This window comes from Sceloporus occidentalis, unplaced genomic scaffold, assembly GCF_023333645.1.
Source record: "Sceloporus occidentalis isolate IW3139 unplaced genomic scaffold, rSceOcc1.0.p SCAF_180, whole genome shotgun sequence".
Lineage (NCBI taxonomy): Eukaryota > Metazoa > Chordata > Lepidosauria > Squamata > Phrynosomatidae > Sceloporus > Sceloporus occidentalis.
In genome coordinates, this window is record NW_028317160.1 from 827,291 (window position 1) to 850,161 (window position 22,871).

At 36.2% G+C, this 22,871-nt stretch overlaps 1 protein-coding gene across 1 annotated transcript in view; it reads right to left on the minus strand.

Annotated features, from left to right (window-relative positions):
* LOC149278798 (integrin alpha-1-like) overlaps positions 1–22,871 on the minus strand; it is a 44,192-nt gene that overhangs the window by 15,704 nt on the left and 5,617 nt on the right. The window contains exons 2-17 of the mRNA XM_089501726.1: positions 19,162–19,282; positions 18,479–18,585; positions 17,552–17,640; positions 17,053–17,167; positions 16,434–16,561; positions 15,769–15,917; positions 12,694–12,844; positions 10,959–11,124; positions 8,563–8,636; positions 7,817–7,961; positions 7,045–7,187; positions 6,522–6,665; positions 5,706–5,963; positions 5,017–5,147; positions 4,526–4,677; positions 581–723 (exon numbers count right to left, since the gene is read on the minus strand). Coding sequence (XP_089357852.1) covers positions 581–723; positions 4,526–4,677; positions 5,017–5,147; positions 5,706–5,963; positions 6,522–6,665; positions 7,045–7,187; positions 7,817–7,961; positions 8,563–8,636; positions 10,959–11,124; positions 12,694–12,844; positions 15,769–15,917; positions 16,434–16,561; positions 17,053–17,167; positions 17,552–17,640; positions 18,479–18,585; positions 19,162–19,282 — 2,216 coding nt within the window. The remainder of the gene's footprint in view (positions 1–580; positions 724–4,525; positions 4,678–5,016; positions 5,148–5,705; positions 5,964–6,521; positions 6,666–7,044; positions 7,188–7,816; positions 7,962–8,562; positions 8,637–10,958; positions 11,125–12,693; positions 12,845–15,768; positions 15,918–16,433; positions 16,562–17,052; positions 17,168–17,551; positions 17,641–18,478; positions 18,586–19,161; positions 19,283–22,871) is intronic.

A 22,871-nucleotide genomic window follows, 5' to 3' on the forward strand; every position in this document is an offset into this window, starting at 1 on the left:
AAACATTTTACTTTTTAGTCTGATGGACTTGAAGCTATTTGTATCTAATATTTTCCTCTTAATGTAATAATGTATGAGGTCTTGTTGTTAGCAGTCATGTCATCTGTTTATGGAAGGACTAGATGGCCTGTCAAATTCTGTGTTTCTATGTAGATTGAATGAATGAAACTGGAACGTATCACATGTGCAATTTCTAGATTGTAATTTATTTCAGTAGGGGTCCATCCCAGATTTTGTTTCTGTAAATCCAAATTGTTATGTTATACCAGGGCTGGCCCAAGACAGTATACTGCCAGGGCCCAAGAATGAAATGCTGCCCCCCCGGCAAAACCACACCCACCAAAATCACACTACTATGTACTCCTTTCAACATGAACCCCTGGGTCCCATGAACCCACCAGGACCCGTGTAATGGTCGGCTCTGTGTTATACACAATTTACACGTTTTACAGCACTGTAGAACATGATAACACTATTTAAACCAATAATTAAAAATCTTTTTTTTTTTTTTTTTTTTTTTTTTTACTTATTTCTTAATCTGTTTGGCATGGAAAGAACAATCACAACATGCATTACTTGCCGCCATATAGAAAGAATGTTCCACACAGGTATCTCCAGAAATAATTCTTTGTAGTTTCCTCTCCTGGCTTTCTTTAAAAAATGCCCGAGATGAGTGTCTGTGTGCATCAAGAGTAATTTTATACTCAATTTCTGTGGAAATAAACACAGAAGTAATGGATAGATGTACCATTATATATATACTGTATATATAATAAACTCAAATTTTCATTAATTTTGAAGATATTTACATGGTGTATTTTTAGATTACTTTACTGCATAAAGATCATACGGGGCGAAGCCACATGACTTAATGCATCTCTCTAACTTTAAGTTACTGGTTGCAGCTTGCTGTCCAGGGGTTAAATGGGAGGAGGTTTAATTGCACCTCCCCCAACACATTAATAAGGTTTTGGTAGCAGTATACACTGCTTTGTGTGCCCACTATGTAGGAGGTGAGAGTAGGTTCTCACCCTATTGAGAGTGTGCCTTGACGTGGCGGGTGAGCTTAATTATGCTTTGGCCAATTCATATAACCAAAACCTCTCATTTATATTATGTTTATATATTTGTTGCCAACTTTATTAGGGTGAGAAGCGCAGACAGTATTTTGTTTTTTGTATACATTGTACAGCCAACACACTGTATTTGCAGCATGCTCACACTGTTTGGTAGGCCTCATATTATACATTTGTATTATTTGAGCCTGAGACTAGCTTAGCGCACCGACATTTTTTCTCATCTCTCTAACTTTAACCCAACGCATGTAAAGGCTAAACACATGGTTATTTTTTTACTATAAAAACATATTTATAATCCCACTGTACCTATCGTTAATGCATTCAGGGACTGTTTTATTAAAGGACTAGAGGAGGAGGTCATTAATTTTACCAAATCTGAATATTTATAAGAAAAAGCCCTGTGATACCTGTATTTTACATACTCCCTAAAATTCACACAAGTTTAGTAAAACCACCTGGACCTTCCATAATCTCTAGTATTAATTTAATCACTTTCTCATTAAAATGTTCTCATTATATATATCTGAATGCCAACAGTGAAGAATGTACCCTCTTATTTGAAAGATTCCACACATGAGTAAGTTGGTAAGTTAACACACTGAGTAAGTTGGTATGAGATAAGAATATGTGGCTGGTCGGAGTGGATGTAACATCCTTTCATACTGTAATCAACCATAAAGAAGGCCTCGAAGCTAGTAGAAATATATTGAAGAACTCCTAAAACAGATCCTTTTTAATACAACTTTGCCCTAAGTTACGCCAATGTGTACATAGGCTCTTGGGAGCAACAATTTACATCGCCATATTCTGCAGAAGAAAAGTCGTTAGTGTATTACAAGACATATGTGGAATATCGAATTCATTTGGCGAGGAGATCAAACATCACTCACACAATTTCTAGACTTTAATTTATGGTACAAGCCAAAGTCTGAAGTTTGTAGCTGCCTACAGTAAGAACAAAATTGATTTTTTTATTTAACTACCTTTATAGAGTACAATAAAGTACTTAAGAAAATGGTTTTAAAATGATTTTTTAAAATGCATTGTAAAACACATATATAGAAAATAATAGTTGCCATTATGGAAATTACTTAAAATATACCTATGGGAGAGATGAACAGGTTAAAACACGATTGCACAAAACAAACAGTTTTTGAAGAACAAGTGGAAGAGCTGACTGGTAGATTTAAAAAAAAGGAAATACAAAGAAAAAGTAAAAGTACAATAAGGCTAGGTTTCCACTTGGGTTTTTGTCCTGCGTTTTTTTTCTTGATGAAAAACGCCAAGAAAACTGCCACTGCATTTTCCTGCGTTTTGGCGTTTTTTTCTGGAGTTTTTTCTGGCGTTTTAGCCTTTCTGTGGAAATTGCTTTTTTTGACCTTAGGCAGTTTTTCCAGCCTTTACAAGTTAGAAGTTTCACCCAGCTAAAAGGGATTAGGATAAATGGCAAGTATCTGCCCCCGATGTCATTTACTTGGTATTATTATTATTATTATTATTATTATTATCCTTTATTTATATAGCGCCAACAGTTTACGCAGCGCTTAATACAATACATAAATTCAAGGGATATGACAAGACAAGAATTGACAGACTGAGACAAACCGATACATTTGGTGGGGAGAGCCCTGCTCGCAAGCTTACAATCTAGAGGGAAATGGGGTGACAAACATAAGGCATAGAGAAAGGGTGAGAGGTATTGTGGGGGTTGTATCGATGACAAGGAAGTTCTAGCAGCTAAGATGGTATGCTTCTCTGAAGAAGTGGGTTTTTAGATGTTTCTTGAATGTTGGGAGGGAGGGAGAATGCTGAAGGTTCCTTGGGAGAAGATTCCAGAGATATGGGGCAGCTCGAGTGAAATCTTGTAGACGGGAAAAGGAAGAGGTGATGAGTGAGGAGGAGAGCCTTAGCCCATGGGAGGAACGTAGGGATCGAGTAGGAGAGTATTTGCTAATGAGGTCAGAAATGTACGGACGAGCAGTATTATGGATGGCCTTATATGTCAGTACCAGGATCTTAAATTTAATTCTAAAGGTAATTGGGAGCCAGTGGAGGGTTTCACAGAGGGGGGAAGCAGAAGAGGAGCGACGTGCAAGGAAGATGAGCCTAGCAGCCGCATTAAGGATAGACTGTAGAGGAGAGAGTCGAGACAGTGGAGTGCCAACCAGAAGAGTGTTGCAGTAGTCAAGACGGTAGACCCCTTTGTCTCTTTTCTGTGGTTTGTAAGGCATGCTTTATTCCGAATGTCTGCTCCTCTAGGAAGATTGGCCCCAAATGATGGTGCAAATTGTTTGCTGTTGCTTTTGGCACGCAGGATCCAGTTGATGCCTCGCGTATGTTTGTTTGTAATGGCATGTTTGTTCCAAATGGTGTAAAATTCAATATGAACCAGTCCAGGACTTTGTTTTGTGTGAAACTGTTCGTTTTCAGCCTATTTCTCGTAGGACACACAGATACTGGGTCCATCCTCTGCATTGTAACTGTGGAAAACACGCCATAAAAAACGCCAAGGCAATAAACCCACATGGCTTTTTCATGGCGTTTTTTCTCTCCCATAGACTTCTATTGGAGAAAAACGCCAAGATTTCCTTGAAAAAACGCCAGAGTGTGAACATGCTGCGATTCTGAAAAACTGCCACAGAGCCCAAAAAAGCAGAAAAACGCCAGAGGACTGAAAAAACGCCAGACAGAAAAACGCCGAGTGGAAATGGCATTTTGCGATTTCCTATTGAAAAACAGCTAACATCTGGCTGCTGCGTTTTTCCACAAAAAAAACGCCAGGTGGCGCTATTGGCGTTTTTATGGGCGTTTTTAGCATAAAAAAACCAGGTGGAAACCTAGCCTAAATCAGAACTGAAAAAGAAATTTCAAGTTATAGAAAGATGGGATATGTTAAAGAAAAAAGTAAAGAAGAACTTTATCCAATTCAGATGTTTTCAAAATGAAGCATATACTGTAGAAACATTAGGCTATACGAAGAAACGTTGAATGGATACATTCTTATCGTTTGTTGCAATAGCAGAGAGAAGGACGGTTCCAGTTTAAACACAACAGTGGGAAGATCGTCTGTTTTAAGATTCTCTTTTGTATATATTTCACTTAGAGAAAATAAGACTTTGAGCAATATGTTTAGCATTTTATGTGCTTGAAATGAGTAGATATACTCCTAAAGTGAGAAAGAAGGATTAGTAGTGCTGTTTTTTTAATTCATTTTTTTGTATGTTACATGGGGGGGGGGGGTAACTAATATATAAATGTTTTTAGAATCATAGCCATGGCCAAAAACGAAATCTGTGAATGGAAAAGCATGCAAGTATACCATAAAAAATTGCCACATCCAATTGAGAAACCTGTCTGTCTTTCATGCCCAACCCCTGTTACCACCACATTAGTAATGACTGAACCACATCCATGAATTATTTCCAACTTACCAATGTTATTCTCTTTGTTTTCATTTGATTTTAAAGATGTTTTAAAGCAGAATCTGGCTTCAATGCATACGGTTTCTTTGTTTTTGATTTTACAATTTTTCTTTTCAATATTGATTTTGTCTGGATTAAAATGCATGGCAACATTCACCTCAGCCACATCACGAGACCTAGAAATAAGTGTGAATAGTAAATACTTTTTGTTCTACTATCCAATTGGTTTTGTAAGGTTTTTATTTATTTTAGAATTCAGCACACGCATCATTAACAGTAGTTAATGAAGTGAGACCCCAATGGTAAACGATTCAGTTAACCATAGTAGATTGTAAATTCACAAGAGCAGGAACCTCCTCTGCTTCTGTACCAGTATGTCTTAACCTATGTCAATCTTATAGTCAACATTTTATATTGTCCATTTTAATGATATTATTTATACATTTTACTGTCCGCATTATAATATATCTAAAGAATCACAATGACCAATGTCTGGCTAACTTCTCAAAACGTACCAGAAAAGGGCAGCACCGCCAACTCCTCCAATAGAGATGTCAATGAGACCATCCCCGTTCACATCCATCTCACCGTGTATGGATTGCCCAAAGAATTTGATTTTCTTTCCATCACCACCTGAAGGAATACGCTAGTAGTGGAAAAAAAAGTAGAAATACATTATTTATAAACAGATTATAGTTATTCTTCTTTTAATAAATGTGCCAGGCATTAGAAACGTTTGTAGAGCACCACGTTAATAGTTCAAAAAATTCTGAATATTGGTAGGATTATTTTAAAGAGACAAAGATCCAACCACCTTTGGGAAGGGACTCTAGCAGAAGTTTGTACGGTCTGCAGCTCATCCTGTGTATTTACAACACGGTTAGTTGGTACCGAAATTTAAAGCTTGGGCTTGGTGTCAATCTTAATGTTCTTTATTTGCTATAAATTCCAGAAACACTCTATTTGTTTTAGTAAGTAAAATGTTACCCTGATTGACCATCAGGACTGTATGAGATCTCATAAATTTCACTTCTAACCTAAGGCAGGAAGACAAGGGATTAAATGATGGTCAATTAATGTTTTCTGCTTGTTTTAGGACTTTGTTTCATTGGTCAGTTTGTTTTTCTACTAGTTAGTATTTAGGCTGAAATAAATTAGGAAACAAAAGGTTATTGAAATATCACTATAACATGTCATAAAGTACCTGAACATAATCTTTATTTAATGATTTCCCACTTCCATGATAAATATATACAGCCCCGCGGTGGTCATCTTCCAGCGGAGCTCCTATAACTACATCATTGAATCCATCCAAGTTTAAATCTTTCACCGAAGCAATGGACATTCCAAAGCGGGACCCACAGGGCTCATTCAGCTTTTCAGATTTACAGCTGGGGTCTTTTATTTTAGTGCAACATGATTGATTCATGGGTTCAAAGCTCATGTTGTATGCCAACTGTTTCTGTGAACATAAAGTAACAACTTACATTCATTTTGAAAATCATACATTCTGAATTATTACTTAGGCAAAAAAGGGTGTTTAGTATTGGAATCATCTTAATATTAGGTGAAAAAGGACTATAAATAAGGCACATAACCCCCCCCCCCAAAAAAAACCACCATGTAGAGTATGCAAAGCTTGGAGGGGCTTCAGTTATTAGGAGATGAACAGTGATGTTTTTCACGCGGTTAGCATTCATGTATTTGTTTACATTTATGTTTGTTTTACAAAATACACAACATGCTGTTTTTACTAAAAGTATATTTTTTATCTAAAAATATATTTCTCTTATACTATTTGGATCTCTTGTAAAAAAAAAAAAAGTTGTGTGCTAAAATCTTTATGTGACTAAATCATTTTGTGTATTTAATGTACTGTCGTGATTATATATCAGCAGAAGTATCCACTACGGAGCAAAAAAGTAGGGAGTGTGCTCTATGTTTAATTTTAAACACTGTACACACCATCATGTGAAGAAAGTTAATTATCATGTGAAATATCAAAAAAACTGGTCGTTACCTGGTGAATATTATATACATACACTTTCCCTTGTTCTTGCTTATCACTCCCCATATACATCGGTGCTCCAACAAGGAGAATATCGCTTAGTAAATCTCCATCTATATCCACAGTTGTAAGCACACTTCCAAAATATGAACCGATCTACAACATATAATAAACAGACGTAAATGCAATGTATACAATACAGTACTGTTCACTGTACTGTTTGCGTGCCATGTTATGCTTATGAGCGTATTTATCAAAGAATTTGGGGATTAGAATTGGAGAGAGAAGAACTGAGTAAGGACACATCTCCTGGAATCCAAAGGACAGAACCCCTTCATACATTTTCAAAGGGGGAGCAAAAGATAATTTGAAGGGAACTTGTCTTGCCTATGCATTAAAGTGCATATGATGGCTGTATTACTAAGAAAGGGATGTTTTAATAATTTGTAAAATTATTAAACATGTTTAATTACCCAGATACACTTTTACGGCCTTTTCGTATATTAAAGCATTAAGCCCAAATAGAGACATTCACCTGTTCACCGTTTAATGCTTGTAATACTTCTATTGCTTTCCCATTCATCCTATAAATGATAACTTGGCCGGTATGATTGTATCGCGGCTGTCCAGCAATGTAAATTTCTTCTCCAAGTACAGATGCAGATGTTACAGTATAACCTGAAAACATTTCAGATGTTTAAAGTTCTGAAAATTGTATAAAATGCACTTTTACTAAAAAATTATAATTTTAACAGTGTGCATTTGGAATATTACAATAATAATTATTGGCATTTATGTGGCGCAAAACACAATACCCCATCTTAACACGTGTCCAGTCATTGTATATGATGTCATGAATATTAAGCCAATATTATGAAATGAAACATTAATGTGTTTAGGCATTAAACTGGATATATTATGATGATGATTATTATTTTTTTTTATATAAAAACTGGACATAAAACTACAAATATATTTAAAAATAAATCAAGATGAACTCAAAATAGTCAGCTTTTTAGTTTTCAAGAAAATTATATATCCAAGCACGTACTTGTTCCAGAATGCAGGAAACAAGTAGGTCAAGATGAGTGCAAAAGGAAAGTACTTTTTTTTTTTTCAACTGGTGGATTAAAATCTTTCCATGAACAATTTCATTTGTTTCAATGTGTTAACATAGTTTGATCAATGTTAACATTTTAAGGTTTACTGACCTGGTAGAGTATAAGACTGCTGTCTATTGCTATATTATTCCAGATGTTAATCAAGCACTGTAATTTATTAAGCGTGTTAACAAATGTCTTACTTACCAAGGTAAGCTGCCAGGGCTTCATTCCTTTCATCTTCTCTCGTTTTAAATGTACGATTGCTGGCTATTATAAATGTATCAGACTTCAACATCACTACCGTTCCATTCCAATCATAAGCGCCCACTGCTCCAAGCATCACAAAGTCCTTGACAACCAGAAATGATATGTTATGTTCAGAATTACTAAGGGATATTATGATTACTTTCCTCTATGCTTTACTCATTGAATTTACTACACAGCGTTAATGCCAGTGCTCACAATAATTTATTTTTTTTACCGATTTATTAAGTAAAGGATAAATATGTAGTATCAATATTTCTAAAAGATGTTTGGTTTCGCCTTCATAGAGAATCAGCATACCTTGAAACTCTTTGGGTTTGACCAAGAGTTTCCGGGTGAAGACCTGCTCCCCCAGGCCCCCAATCTCATCCATTTCCTCTTATGGTCCCAGGTCATTTAAGACTATCTGTAAGTAGATCCACCCCCCCCAAAGCCACTCCCCTATCAGAAGGAGAACTCGAAGTAGCCCAACTTGGGCAAGCTATGGGACAAAAATGATATACTATTCAAATTCAAGATTATTACATGTTTCAATATTCTCACAATAGTTTAGATTTCCCATGACTTTTCAATCCATTGCTAGATATAATATTCCACTTAAATATGCCAACATAAAACTAATATTTATTTTTCAATTCATTGAATTCACATATATTGCAGACAATAATTTGGAACAATATGTCTACCTTGGAGTAGTGTGCACTCAGTCCTGTTTGGGCCATTTCCATTTCAAAAGATGCAGTTTGCGCATCACTTGTTGCTAGAAAATAAAAACATGAATGAAGAAATTATTTTGTAAACATAAAATTTTGCCTAATTCATCACTTTTCGAGGGAATACTTAATCATCATGTAACAGGCACTGATAGGCTGTTGCCATAGAAACAGAAAGAGCGTATTTACATATTTGTGAATTTAACATGTATGTAAAAAATAAGATGGCAAAGTTTTTTTCATGGTACAGAGTCCAGTTAGTGCTTTGACTAAATGGAGCAATGACTTTAGGCAAGGCTATCCATTCTTCTGTGTACCATTTTTCACTGAAAAATCACATTACTAGGCATGTGAAAATATTTATATATGTTTTAATGAAATGATGTGCTCTGGCTTAGACAGAAGGTTACCGCACTGTTTGTAGCAAGAAAAAGAAAACAATCAAAAAGCCTTTGATTCATTTAGCAAATAAAGCCGCATACTTTTATTCACATCTCTTTGTCTCTTTTCTTGTTATTTCATAGCATCAGACACAGCCTTTCCCATAACCTTTTTGCCATTTTAAACAATGAGGAAATGTCCTTTAAAAAAAAAATCTCTTGAGACCTGCAAAAAAATAAAAAAAAATCCAATTCATCCCAAAACGTATCCCTCAAGAAAAATTACTGCAGTTTTTTCTGAAGTAATACTGCAGTTTTTTGGACATGAAAAACTGGAATACTGCACTTTTAGGCTAGGTTTCCACTTGGGTTTTTGTCCTGCGTTTTTTTTCTTGATGAAAAACGCCAAGAAAACTGCCACTGCATTTTCCTGCGTTTTGGCGTTTTTTTCTGGAGTTTTTTCTGGCGTTTTAGCGTTTCTGTGGAAATTGCTTTTTTTGACCTTAGGCAGTTTTTCCAGCCTTTACAAGTTAGAAGTTTCACCCAGCTAAAAGGGATTAGGATAAATGGCAAGTATCTGCCCCCCAGAGTTCTACTTAAACGCCCCTGCGGACCCTTTTGTCTCTTTTCTGTGGTTTGTAAGGCCTGCTTTATTCCGAATGTCTGCTCCTCTAGGAAGATTGGCCCCAAATGATGGTGCAAATTGTTTGCTGTTGCTTTTGGCACGCAGGATCCAGTTGATGCGTCGCGTATGTTTGTTTGTAATGGCATGTTTGTTCCAAATGGTGTAGAATTCAATATGAACTTTGTTTTGTGTGAAACTGTTTGTTTCCAGCCTATTTCTCGTAGGACACACAGATACTGGGTCCATCCTCTGCAATGTAACTGTGAAAAAAACGCCATAAAAAACGCCAAGGCAATAAACCCACATGGCTTTTTCATGGCGTTTTTTCTCTCCCATAGACTTCTATTGGAGAAAAACGCCAAGATTTCCTTGCAAAAAACGCCAGAGTGTCAACATGCTGCGATTTTGAAAAACTGCCACAGAGCCCAAAAAAGCAGAAAAACGCCAAAGAGGACTGAAAAAACGCCAAACAAAAAAACGCCAAGTGGATATGGCATTCTGCGATTTCCTATTGAAGAACAGCTAACATCTGGCTGCTGCGTTTTTTCACAAAAAAAACGCCAGGTGGCGCTATTGGCGTTTTTATGGGCGTTTTTAGCTAAAAAAAACCAAGTGGAAACCTAGCCTTACTGCAGTATTACTGCACATTTACTGCATTTGTACTTCACTGTACTGCAGTTTTACTGCAGTTATTTTTTGTAAGGAAGTACAAATGCAATAAAGCTGCAGTATATTGAATTACAACTGTAGGTTTGCAATATAAAAAAAAAGTGCAGTAAATGTGCAGTAATACTGCAGTAAAAGTGCAGTATTGCAGTTTTTTCATGTCCAAAAAACTGCAGTTTTCTACAAACAAACTGCAGTATTACTTCAGAAAAAACTACAGTAGTTTTTCGTAAGTGATGGCATTCTCTAACAAGGAAGGGCTTTGGGATGTAAATATACTTCCACAGCTACATGATCGACACTAGCCCATTGGGTGAAACAATAGCCCACTTCGGCCTGTCACTCTGCATCAGGTGAACAGGAGTGTTTCTTTAATGAGCGGAATCATATATTCTTGAAGCAAATGAGATGATTTGGTATTTCTTGAAGCAACACCTTTGCTAGTTACCGGTTCAAACTGTTTCACATTATGGTAGTTTGTATTACTAGAAGTCCTTTGCTTCACACTTTTGTTTTAGTTTTTGAGGAAACCTGCATTTTCTGAACTTCCTGGGAAAAAAAAAAATGTGTGGCCACAAATATAATAAGTTTAAACACAATGCATGTCATTCTTCCATACTGTTTGGGATACTGTGATCATGTATGTTAGCACGTTAAGCAAAATATTGTACGTGTGGTCATCGTAATGAAAGTAATACCTTCAAGGGCAAATATCCTTTCTCCCAAGGATTCCACAATACTTGACAGTGCAACTTCATCTGAGACATTAAAAAAATGTCTTTCCTTTGGTTCGCTTGCAATTGACCTTATCTCTTCAACAAACTTGTCTGTACTTAAGTTTCCTCTGTTGTAACTGCCGAGAATCTAAGATAAGTTAGAGAATATTATTTTGTATGAATTATGTTTTCTAAATGATGATTCATATATTTTTCCATCCTTCCTTCCTTCCTTCTACAGTCACATACACCGATCAGCCATAACATTCTGACCACTGACAGGTGATGCAAGTAACACGGATAATCTGGTTATCATGGCTCCTGTCAGTGGGTGGGATATATTAGGCAGCAAGTGAACATTTCATCCTCAAAGTTGGTGTGTTAGAAACCAGAAAAATGGGCAAGCGTAAGGATCTGAGTGACTTTGATAAGGGCCAAATGGTGATGGCTAGAGGACTGGGTCAGGGCATTTCCAAAACTACAGCTCTTGTGGTGTTTCCGGTCTGCAGTGGTCGGGACCAATCAAAATTGGCCCAAGGAAGGAAAAGCGGTGAACCAGCCACAGGGTCACGAGAAGCCAAGGCTCATTGATGCACGTGGGGGCGAAGGCTGGCCTGTGTGGTCAAATCCAACAGACAAGCTACTGTAGCTCAAATTGCTGAGAAAGTCAGGATGCATCCATGGAGGCCGCACCTCACAACCTACAGGACTTAAAGGATCTGCTGCCAGCGGCTTGGTGCCAGATACCACAGCACACCTTCAGAGGTCTAGTGGAGTCCATGTGTTGATGGGTCAGGGCTGTTTTGGTGGCAAAAAGGGACCTACACAATATTAGGCAGGTGGTCATAATGTAATGGCTGATCGGTATGTATTTATAAAAGAATAAAACTAAATATGAGTTATTCATAAAAATACATAAACTAGCAGGTATTTTCTGCTGTTACTTAATGTGTTAATAGCCTCATACCAGGCAAGGATCTTAAACCCATAGAAATGTATTGGCTGTATAGACACACACAACTTTTCAACTCACCACTCACATTTACCACGCACACTAAACAGGGTCTATCCTTGTGTATAGGCAGACCATGCAGCTTCTTAGGGTGCTGAGGTAGGGACCACCATGTTTTTCATAGTAAGCTGATATATGTCTCTCTTATTTCTTATTTTTGCAATTGAAAAAACTGAACAAACATCACTGTAATTTTATGGAGATGAATTACACATAGTAGAGATTTGCATAATTTAAAAGACTTACATGCATTAAACATATGCCTAATAGTTATGGAGTTCCTATTAGGTCTTGAAAGATTTAGTGACCTCCTTTTGAAGACACCGACGGGAACATTATTTAGAGCAGAAGGTCTTAGCTGCAAAGTGAGCATCTAGATGGAAAGGTGTTTGGGATGGCTCTATAGGCCAGGTGCACATGAACAGCAGAGGCTAATACAGTGAGTGAATTTAAACACACATGGGATAAGCATAAAGCTATCCTTATCTAAGATGAGACAAAGGAACTGATTATGGTTTGATTTAATGAATTTAACTCCAGTTTAATACATTTTCAGAAGTTTCACTTTGTTCAAAAGTATGTCTAAGCCAAGAGAATTATTGACAACTTGGTGTTTTTATTATGCAATTCTTTGTTATTTATTGTTAATTGAAAATATCTTTACATGAAATTCTGCAAGAAATTTGGAAGTCGTTAAATACTTACAGCAATAGAGAATCTCTGAATGTCTTCTTTTTCGCATTCATCGATAACCTTTTTTAATCGGTGGCTGTCATGTGACTCTCCATCCGTTACGACCACCATAACCTTTTTAACACCTCTGCGTGCTCCTCTTTCTTCAGTAAAAGCCTCTTGTCTACAATACACAGAGTTTGGGTCACTTTAGCTCAATTTCAATTGGCTCCAGAACATGAAACACACGCAATACACAGTAAAGACAATTCATGTGACCCAATGATTGCCATAAGGATCCTTAACACAACATCAGACAATTATAATACATAGCAATCATAAAAAATAGACTTGAAATGAATAAAGACACGGTTCTTATAAGGAAACATGAGCTACACACTTAAATCTGCTACGATTTAATGAACTGAGGATGGACAGTTACATGACAATGTTCTTCTTGACACGCCCCCCTCCCCGCCCATTTTTTCCTTTACATGGAGGTGTTCAGTATCAGTGGATACATCAGTGGAAACGCCCCTGAAGTCAGTGGGACAGCCCACCTACATCAGCGGGACCGCCCACCGATGTCAGCGGGACCGCCCACCGACGTCAGCGGTCAGTCCTGGCCGCGTCCCACAAGGAAAGGCTCCGGGAAGCCGGAGCCGATAAGTTCCCAGGTATATATAGTTGAGCAACATTTAGTTTATTTAACCTTACAATTGCAGGATAGTCTATATTATTTATAACTCATATGTTGTTGAAAAAAACAATATTTTCATTTGACTGAGTTTATAAATTGACTCTGCCTGGGCCTCACAAATATTACTTTCTATTAAACCTTATAGCTGCCAAACATCTCATAAGTCTGATTTCATATATTATTATATATACACACCCAGACTGTATTTTAAAGAAATAACTCCTAATGCATAAATATATAAACCAGATTTGCATAAGACATAAGAACTGTTGAGTTATGTACTCAAAATATATTTAAATTACAAAATTAATACAATCAATAACTAATTAAATTAATATATTTACAGACCTCTTAATACTACTTAAGACACTATAATGATCATCACACGTTAATTGCTGGAATGCATATGTTCCTGTTTAATGGGTGGAAAATATCGTTTGTTACATTATAGTTTTAAATAGGAACGCACATAGGCAAAAATATCTCCTTGGGTGGTCTATGAAGTAATGTATGTTAACGTCACAACATAAACCTGGTTTTATATTCCTTAAAGCATGAAAATTCCTGTATCTGCTATTGTTTTCGATCATGTGATATTTTCAATGGCTTTCCTCACACAGTGCTGATTCTTTATGGCAATGCTAATGAAGTCCTATGTCTGGAAGGGGAATCAACAGGGTGTTTTCCTAGTAGTATAGCTTCAGATAACAGAGCAGGAACACATACAAGTGGATAATTATGTGTCTGTCTGAGAACATTATATTATGCAAACACTAGGACTGTTTCCAAAAAAGAAAATAGCACAATTTTGTAAAACTTATGTTTAGTCTAAGTATTTAAAATAGTGGTTTAACTAATATACATATAAGTCCCTCTACTAAGAGTTTGCCTACCACTTTCTGGCAATTATATGGCACCAACATATTCCTCAGTATTGTACACTCAGGCCATACATGCTCTATTGAGCGCTCACTCTAAAGGATTACTGCTCTTCTGCATAGAGAATTTTCCTGGCAAGACACAAAACAGCAGTTCATTTGATCGATTTGACATATAAGGAATTTTGTTTTATTTGCTTTTACTTATGAGCCACAATTCAGCTGCTCGACGAATAACTTCATAGAAAGACAGTTTAATGTCCTTATTTTTCCAAATGGAAGAAAATTTGGAGCAATGGTTGAAGTGAAGCAGAATGTTACATACAAAGATGTCTCGGGGCCCTAAATCACATTCTTTGTTTTTATGACAGTATACTCACATGTTAGCCTGTGCTATTTTAGCCTGTCTTATATATTTGTATATTTATTAGGGTAGTAGTAGTAGTAGTAGTAGTAGTAGTAGTAGTAGTGGTAGTAGTAGGACACTTAGAGGGTTAATGATGGAAGTTCCCTTTAGCTTTACTGCTTCTGCCTGGACTTCCTCATCTGGTAAGTTCAATAAAGCAGAGATATTTTGTTAACAATCTTAGCATTCCTTATTGAAAGACCATTTAAAGACACATCATAATTCCAGTTATGGTTTCCATATTGGGACATGTGTTATGAACAGTTAAAATAATCACTGATTAGTAATTATCATACTTTAAAATAGTTTTCAGCATGTTTTTTTTTTGGCATTAGACTAACACATAAATGCTTAATGTGAATTAAAGAATTTTACAAGTCATCATTGTACAGCGCTACGAAATTTGATGGCGCTATATGAAAAGGCAGAAAATCATGTGTATCACATGCAAATTGGGCAATACCAGTCTGCTAAGGTAGGCAATAGTTAGAGTCACCAATTTTGGTAGATTTCTATTTCACTCTGCAGTCCACCAATAAATACACAAACTGCTTACAAACAATGGACTAAAGTTTAGTAGAAAAAAATATTTAGCAAGGAATATTTGGCAGTAAAACTACCAAAAGTCTATACAACCCATCCCAATGCAACTAAATGACACTTGAGACTCACATTAGAAACCATTTTGTACAGTATAAATATTAGTTTTATCATTTACAAATGATAAATGACACAGTGTGAGAGTTTGACCAGATGGCTGCCCTGGCACTTTTTTACTGCCATGTCTTTTGGCATTTGCCTGGTGTGGCCAGTTTGAGCCTGAGAAAGACTAACACATGTTTACAGAAACTAAAAGATCTGTAAGGTAAAAATTTGGGTTACAGGAGACACACAGGAGACGCACACCCCCTATATAGGAAGCAAAAAAGGCAGCTGAGACTTCTTTAAAGAAACAAGATTATTAAGGCTTGATATGGCGAGTGTGCGGCGCTGCTGGCCGGAGATCCACTCAGAATTGGTCCATTAATCTGCCCGTCCGAGCCTGCCTGGACCTTATCCTTACACCATCTAATGTTTATTAAACTGGGACAAAAGTTATTTGCTATCTACTTGACCGTACATACCTTGCTGTATCTATACCAAGAGCAGTCATAGTTTGATATCCCCCTCTTTGAATTATTTTCATTGATGCCTCCAACACACTTGCTGTTGAATCGTATGTGTTCAAGTTAAATTCATGGGTTATGTTTTCTCCGTACTGAACTATGCCAACCTAAAATTAAAGAAAAAAACTAAAGTCTGTAGCTGATATTGGTTTCCTTTCCAAATTATATTTACCCAAAACTTAATGACAAAATACGTGATTTTTCATTACATGATATTGTACCGATATTGGTGGAAAGAAAAGATTATATATATCTATTTATCGTTTAAAAGAAAGCATCCGATTCTAGCCATTTACACATTTACTTTCACAGATATACAAATAATTTGTATGAGTTCAAATCATTTTTTTGGTGCAAACATACTTCATGTACGTCAAATGCCTCTAATTATTTAAATGTTTGTATCATATCTCAACATTCTCTTCTCTCCTCCAAGCTTTACACATAGAAACTAATGCCTCCAGCTATACAACCCAGCATCACGCTTGCTTTCTCCAACACAATGTCGCATTGCCTGCAAGTAAACATTATCTATGCTAGCCTATTTTTCTTATTTAAATGTTCTTTGCCTATGCCTTCACTTTTTTTATTGAATATTTAAAAAATAAATAAAAAAATCTTACCTGTGTTAAACTGGGGTGTATATTCATTTTTTGTAACAGTTTCCATAAAAAACCAGTTACACTATCCCATGGATAAACGCTGTTAGATCCATCAAGGACAATCACTATATCCAATTGTGTGTTACACCCTGCATTTGAACAGTTCACAACCATCACGCAATGAATATACTGTATTTGTCACATTTATTAAAGAATTTGCTACTATTCTATGTCAGTGGAATAGATTAAGTCAGACTTCTTTCTGCCAAGACCAAGAAGGTATACATTTTCTCTCTAATACAGTATCTAGAATGTAATCACAGATAAATCTGCCTACTTAACAAAACAGTTCCACTGTAAAATAATATTGTTAAAAAAATAACATTAAATACATTTTTTTAAAAATATTTTTTGGTTTTTAATTAGTATTTGTTTTTCTTATCAACCGTTGTTACATGACTACTGTGAAAGCTAAGAAAACTAATATTATAATATTTTAATATATATATACAAAAGCAGAAACATAGTAAACATAGTGTCAGTAACTACACAGAACAAAAACCTTTTCATATTCCAGTACGTTGTACTATTAGGTGTAAATGTTTACAAATCTTTACATGTAAATGCACTAATCCTTTACCTTGAACTGTTGGAGCAATAGAGTTCACAACCTGAAAATTAGAACTAACGTTTGAACAAATGCCAGTTGTATAATGCAGACTTCCACATCCGTAAGCATATAGAGGTCCGCATGCCTTGGAGAGAAATAAAGAGATAAAACACAAATAAACATGTCCAATCAAGAATAGCAGAAAATACATTACTTGTACATTTATGTTGAAATTCAGTAAATCCTGGCGTTAAGCACTTCCCAGACTCCTTACTTTTGGCTAATGAGAAATAAGTGTGAGTTTATGGACCAAGATGTCTAAAATAAGTACCATTCTTGGTATTTATACTACGACTTACAGAAATATTTTTCTTAAAATGTTACCAAAAAAACCACAACATGTCACCTTATAATAATTGGTTTTCAATTTCAGTGTTTTAAAATAAAATACTATTATATAAAATACTGTAATACTATATACATAAATATAAAAACACATACAGACTTTTTAAAAAAATATTTCCATTACCAAAAATCCACCATTTGGATTTGTTACTAAAGTGGATCCCATGGTCATGTTCTCTTTTATTTCAGAAACACCGGAAATTGATGTAAATTCTACAAAATAGGAAAAAAAACACCTGGTATAATATGCCTGAAGAAGGACCTACAAAGTGTTCAAATTTGCACTGCATTATACTTCAGTTAAGCGATAAAGGAATCAAACACCAAATGTTATCTATTTCTTTCTACCCCTAACGTGGTGCAATGTTATACTACTCAAGAAGCTGTTCCTGTTCCCAATTTCTGTCCACTCACATTCCTCTTATAGCAGCCACCTTTAAGTATGTTGAGACCATTGGTGATCTATAGAGTGCATTTTGAATGTCATTGTCTTATTGCAATAAGCGTTATATATTCATGAAAGTCAGGTTTCCTCCATTATCAATGTTTGTACGTTTCCAATAGTTATATAAACAAAGCCACAAGATTTAGTTACCAAACAACAGTCCAGTCCAATTGTGCCATTGGCTGGGCTCAAGCAGAATTCTCTATAACCTAACATAAAGGATACAATATTCATCAACAGTGTTCTAGAAAGCATGTTCTTATTGACTCGATTTCCCAAAATTCACACAAAGAACAAAAAAACCCTTTAACCTGTCCAAATTGTAAACACTCAACACAGATGGGCTGGAAACGCCTAGCTAAATTGGTATTATCGGGGAGGGTGCCGATTAGAGGAGCAAATGTTTTTTTTATTTTTTTATTAATGAAAATATAAATGGTTATTGACACTTTTCTGCATATCCCCTACCATGTATTGTCAATGCCAAAATATCTGTGCACGACCATTCAGTTTTGTTGAAATCAGATACTTACCAACTTAGAAGTGAACCCAGCACAGCTCTATGTATTTGTACTTTTACACACTCATTAGGTTTACTTCACTTACTTGGTAAGTTCAGCTTTGTACAGGCATTTGGAGAATTCACTGGGCACTTGTATACATCACCAGTTCTGCGACTTGGTTGCCCTTCCAGTGGTGAACCTATGAGCAACCTGAGAAAAAATATATTACTTTATAATATACATAGTAGATGGCTATATACAGAATACTGGTATGTTTTTATTTCAGCATCGTTGTGCCTCCCGAGAGTTTTTAGTCAACCCCTGGCACTTTCAAGGTGGGAAGGATATAAAGATATCAACGAACTCGCATGACCTTACCTCCCACTCACAAAATTTAAAGTAAATTGAAACTCGACTCGTAAGCTACTCTTACGTTAATTAATATCCAATTGCTTTGACAGAATTTGCATGGGAGGGCATGCGACTTCACACAAGTTTGGAAACAAGCCCATTATCATGGTTAAGGTAATGGCGAGAAGGATGCTTACAGTATTTAAGAGGATAGTGTAACAGGTAATCAAAGCTTGATTTGTTCCTTTCAAAACAAAAACATGTATGTTACATTATAGTTTTATTAATGCTTTGAATAATAGTTTAGTTACTGACACACACAGCATTGCAATAAAACTAGTATTTAAAGCAGAAAACACTAAATAAACGAAATAGTATCCATGTGCACAATGGCCAATATCACATTTATTAATCATGCATTAATACAAAAAGTACCATTTCCCCTCCTCGTTTTCAAATTGCTGAATTGTGTATCCAAACATGTCATCCACGGATCCACTAAATGATAGTCCATTTTTCACATCCACATTAAATGGGTGGGTTAATTTTAGTACAGCTGGAAATAAAACACAGAATAATACAAATTAAAAAATAGAATGTACATTCATTCACTTCAAGTGGCATAATATGCATCTGGAATACTCAGTGTCATTATAATAACCACCAAGCCAATTTACTTTATAGAACAGTAAAATTACATATCTGTCAGATAAAATGTGAAGAAACTGCACAATTAAGGATATTGAACTGTGTAGTTTGGTTAAATAATATGTGCAATCGATATAGCACAGTTTATAAAATTATATAGCGTCATCACATTCCACAGAGCTATAATACAGGAACATGGGACATGACAAGTAGTGGAGTCAAATCAGGCATAGAATCTACAGATCTTGCTGATCCAAGTTTGGGATTTGTATTGGCTCATACCACATAACAGCAGACTCAACTATCTCTTGCAAACATCCTCATTCTGTCCCAATAGACCAAAAGAGAATCGTGGCAACTATATTTATGTTTATTACACAAATGCATAAATAAATATTGCTTGGTTTTCCATGTTTTCTGATAAGCTTGACATTGAAACCAACAATAAATTCACAAATTGTCCTCCAGTTCCGATTAATCCTACTATTAGTCCAATATCCTAAAATGTGCAACAAAACGGTCAACCACAGAAAGTGGACAGGAATATAAGATAAGTGCTAATATCGATCCGATACCCCAAACAGGGGCAGATTGCTCATAAAGCAGGTGAGACATTTGTCTAGTATCAAGCCCGGACTGGCCATCCGGCATACCAGGCAAACGCACTATGCAGCCAGCGGCTAGATATGCTACATTTTTATGCTCGTGTAGAGTGTTGACCGCGCAAATAGAGCCTTGAGCTCCACTTACATCATCAAGCGGCCACTGAACGTAAAGCGCCAGGACCGCGTTAGTTGTTTGTATTGCCATGCAATAAAAAGGATAAAAACAGCATTTTGTGCAATTCTTGGTGATCCCTACACCACATTTCTAAAGACATAGGTCTGTATTTAAAAACCTTACTAAAGTACAGTTTCAGTTGTATTATTTAAGTGTTGAAAACCACAGAATTTTTAAACAGCACAAGTTGTGTGCCATGGGCTTCAACTCCTACAAAAGAGAAGACAAGCACACCAAAAAAGTCCCAGGAATCTGTTTGAAATGGAAGTTTAAATATTCAGCTTTGTGGCATGCCTTTCCTTTGGATTCCAAATGTTTATCATAGCTATGCTAAAAATAGCTTTTTAAATCATCTTTCTTTACAAAATATGACATTATACATTTTTACCATTTTATCTAAGAATCTAATTACCGGTACTTCTTTTCACTGATCTGCAAAGAGACGATTTTATTTGGAAACAAGGTCCCAACTATGATGATCTTTCAAGATTGGCTTGCATAATTGGGTGACCTAAATAGGGGTTTTGTTTTTGTTACAAATATGTTTAACCCCTTCGTGACAAAGGCTGATTTTACTTTTTGTACCCTTCGTGACAATGGCCGTTTTAACATTTCTGCGCTGCTCGTGTTTAGCTGTAATTTTCTTCTTTCCCGTTTACTGAACCCACACACATTAGATATTGTTTTTTTCAGGACAAGAAGGGCTTTCTTTAGATGTCATTGTTTTGATTGTATCATATTATTTACTATTAAAAAAAGTATAAAATATGGTGAAACATTTAGAAAAAAGTCTGTTTCTAACTTTTAGTTGAAAAATCTTTTACTCATCTATAAAAGGTAATGAAAAAACCTGCTAAATAGATTCTACTATTTGTCCTGAGTTTAGAAATACCCAATGTTATGTTTTTTTGCTTTTTCCTGCACGTTATGGAGCAATAAGTACAGGTAAGTACAGGTAGCGTTTTGCTATTTCAAAGCCATTTTTTCCAAATCTGGTAATTCTGCAATTTACCCCATCAAGTCATATATTTTTGAAAACTAGACAGCCCAGGGTATTCCAAATGCTAGTATTTTAACCCTTTCCAAGCACTTATTCTACCATCAGCCTTTGTCAAACTTTATGGTAGTAATTTTTTTGCATTTGTTTTTTCACACACATTTTACTTCAGGTATGAATAAACAGGTTCTGGTATATGTCACTATCATAAAACACCCCAATATGTGTTTATCAACATCTCCTGAGTACAGCGATACCTCACATGAATGGTTTTGCATGGCTGTTTGGGGGGCAAAATGTTGAACTTTGGCATTTGGGGATCCACTGCCCATGCCCTATTTGATACATCTTTGAGCCGGGCCATTTCAGTGTGCCCAACAAAACCATATATTTTTGAAAACTAGACCACAGGGTATTTTAAATGCTGGTATTTTAACTCTTTGCATGCACACATTTTACCACCAGCATTTTTTCAAAGTTTGCAGTAGTATTTTTGTGTGTGTATTTTTCCCACACACACACCTACTTTATGTATGAATTTACAGCTCCTGGTATATGCCGCTGTCACACGACACCCCAATATGTGTTCAGCAACATCTCCTGAGTACAGTGATACCCCGCATGCATGGGTTTGTAATTTTTTGGGGGAACTTAAAGGCCACATTTGGTACGTGTGCATTTTTCTAATTGGAAATTAGATGTGTGGCCATCCTTCCCCCCCCCGTGTTAATTGGGACGTTGTTGAACCCGGCCCATTCAATTTACCCCACCAAATCATAAATTTTTTAAAAGTAGACACCCCATGGGCATTTAATATGCCAGTATTTTAACTCTTTCCATGCAAGAATTGTTTTAAGCTAATATGCTAATTTTAGGACTTGCTCACAAAAATATATTTTTTTTTTACATTTTACTGTTTTTTTACTATTTTTTTCTAATTATTATTAATTTTATTTTATTATTTTAATTTTTTTTTACTAATCACACTGATTAGAAAGCTGAGCTCCATTGACTTGCATGGTTGAATGCAGTACCTGTATTCAACCTGCAAGTGGAGCCAGAGTTCTCTAGAGGGTCTGGAGACCATCTACCAAACTTTTTCGTCTTTATTGTTTTTTTTCCCGGGCCGCCGCCATCTTGCTGATGGCAAAGATCACCGGCAGCTGCGGCTGTGACCGCTCTCCGGAGCAGTCAGAGTCCATCCCAAGGTAAGTGTTTGGTGTCGCTGGATGCCTCCTGATCGAGGCATTCCAGCAACACCATTTAAGTTTAGGAGGCGATAAACGCTTTTAAAATGGGCGTCCGCCGCCATACAAAGTACAAAGAGGGGCCAGAGATGGTCGAGGCATTACAGCAACGCCGTTTCGGTGCAGAAAGCGAAAATAGATCGCTTTCTGCACCCGTTTAAAGACGTGCAGGTCCTGGCACGTCAATTGTTGTTAACGACTTGAATTTCGGTGACGTGCCCGGACCGGCAATTCTCATCAAGGGGTTACATTCTGCAGTCGTTTTCCAACTGAGAAAAACTCAGAAAGCTGAGCTAAATATATCTCCCATATGTGAGGGAGAGAGGAAGAGGATAGATCTCCCATATGCAAGGGAGGAAGATAGGGAATATATCTCCCAAAAGTACCAGGTAAAAGGGAGGGCATATATTGATGAGAAAGAATGAAGGAAACTGTGAGAAGGGTACGTATTGAGTTTGGAAGATGGGCAAAAC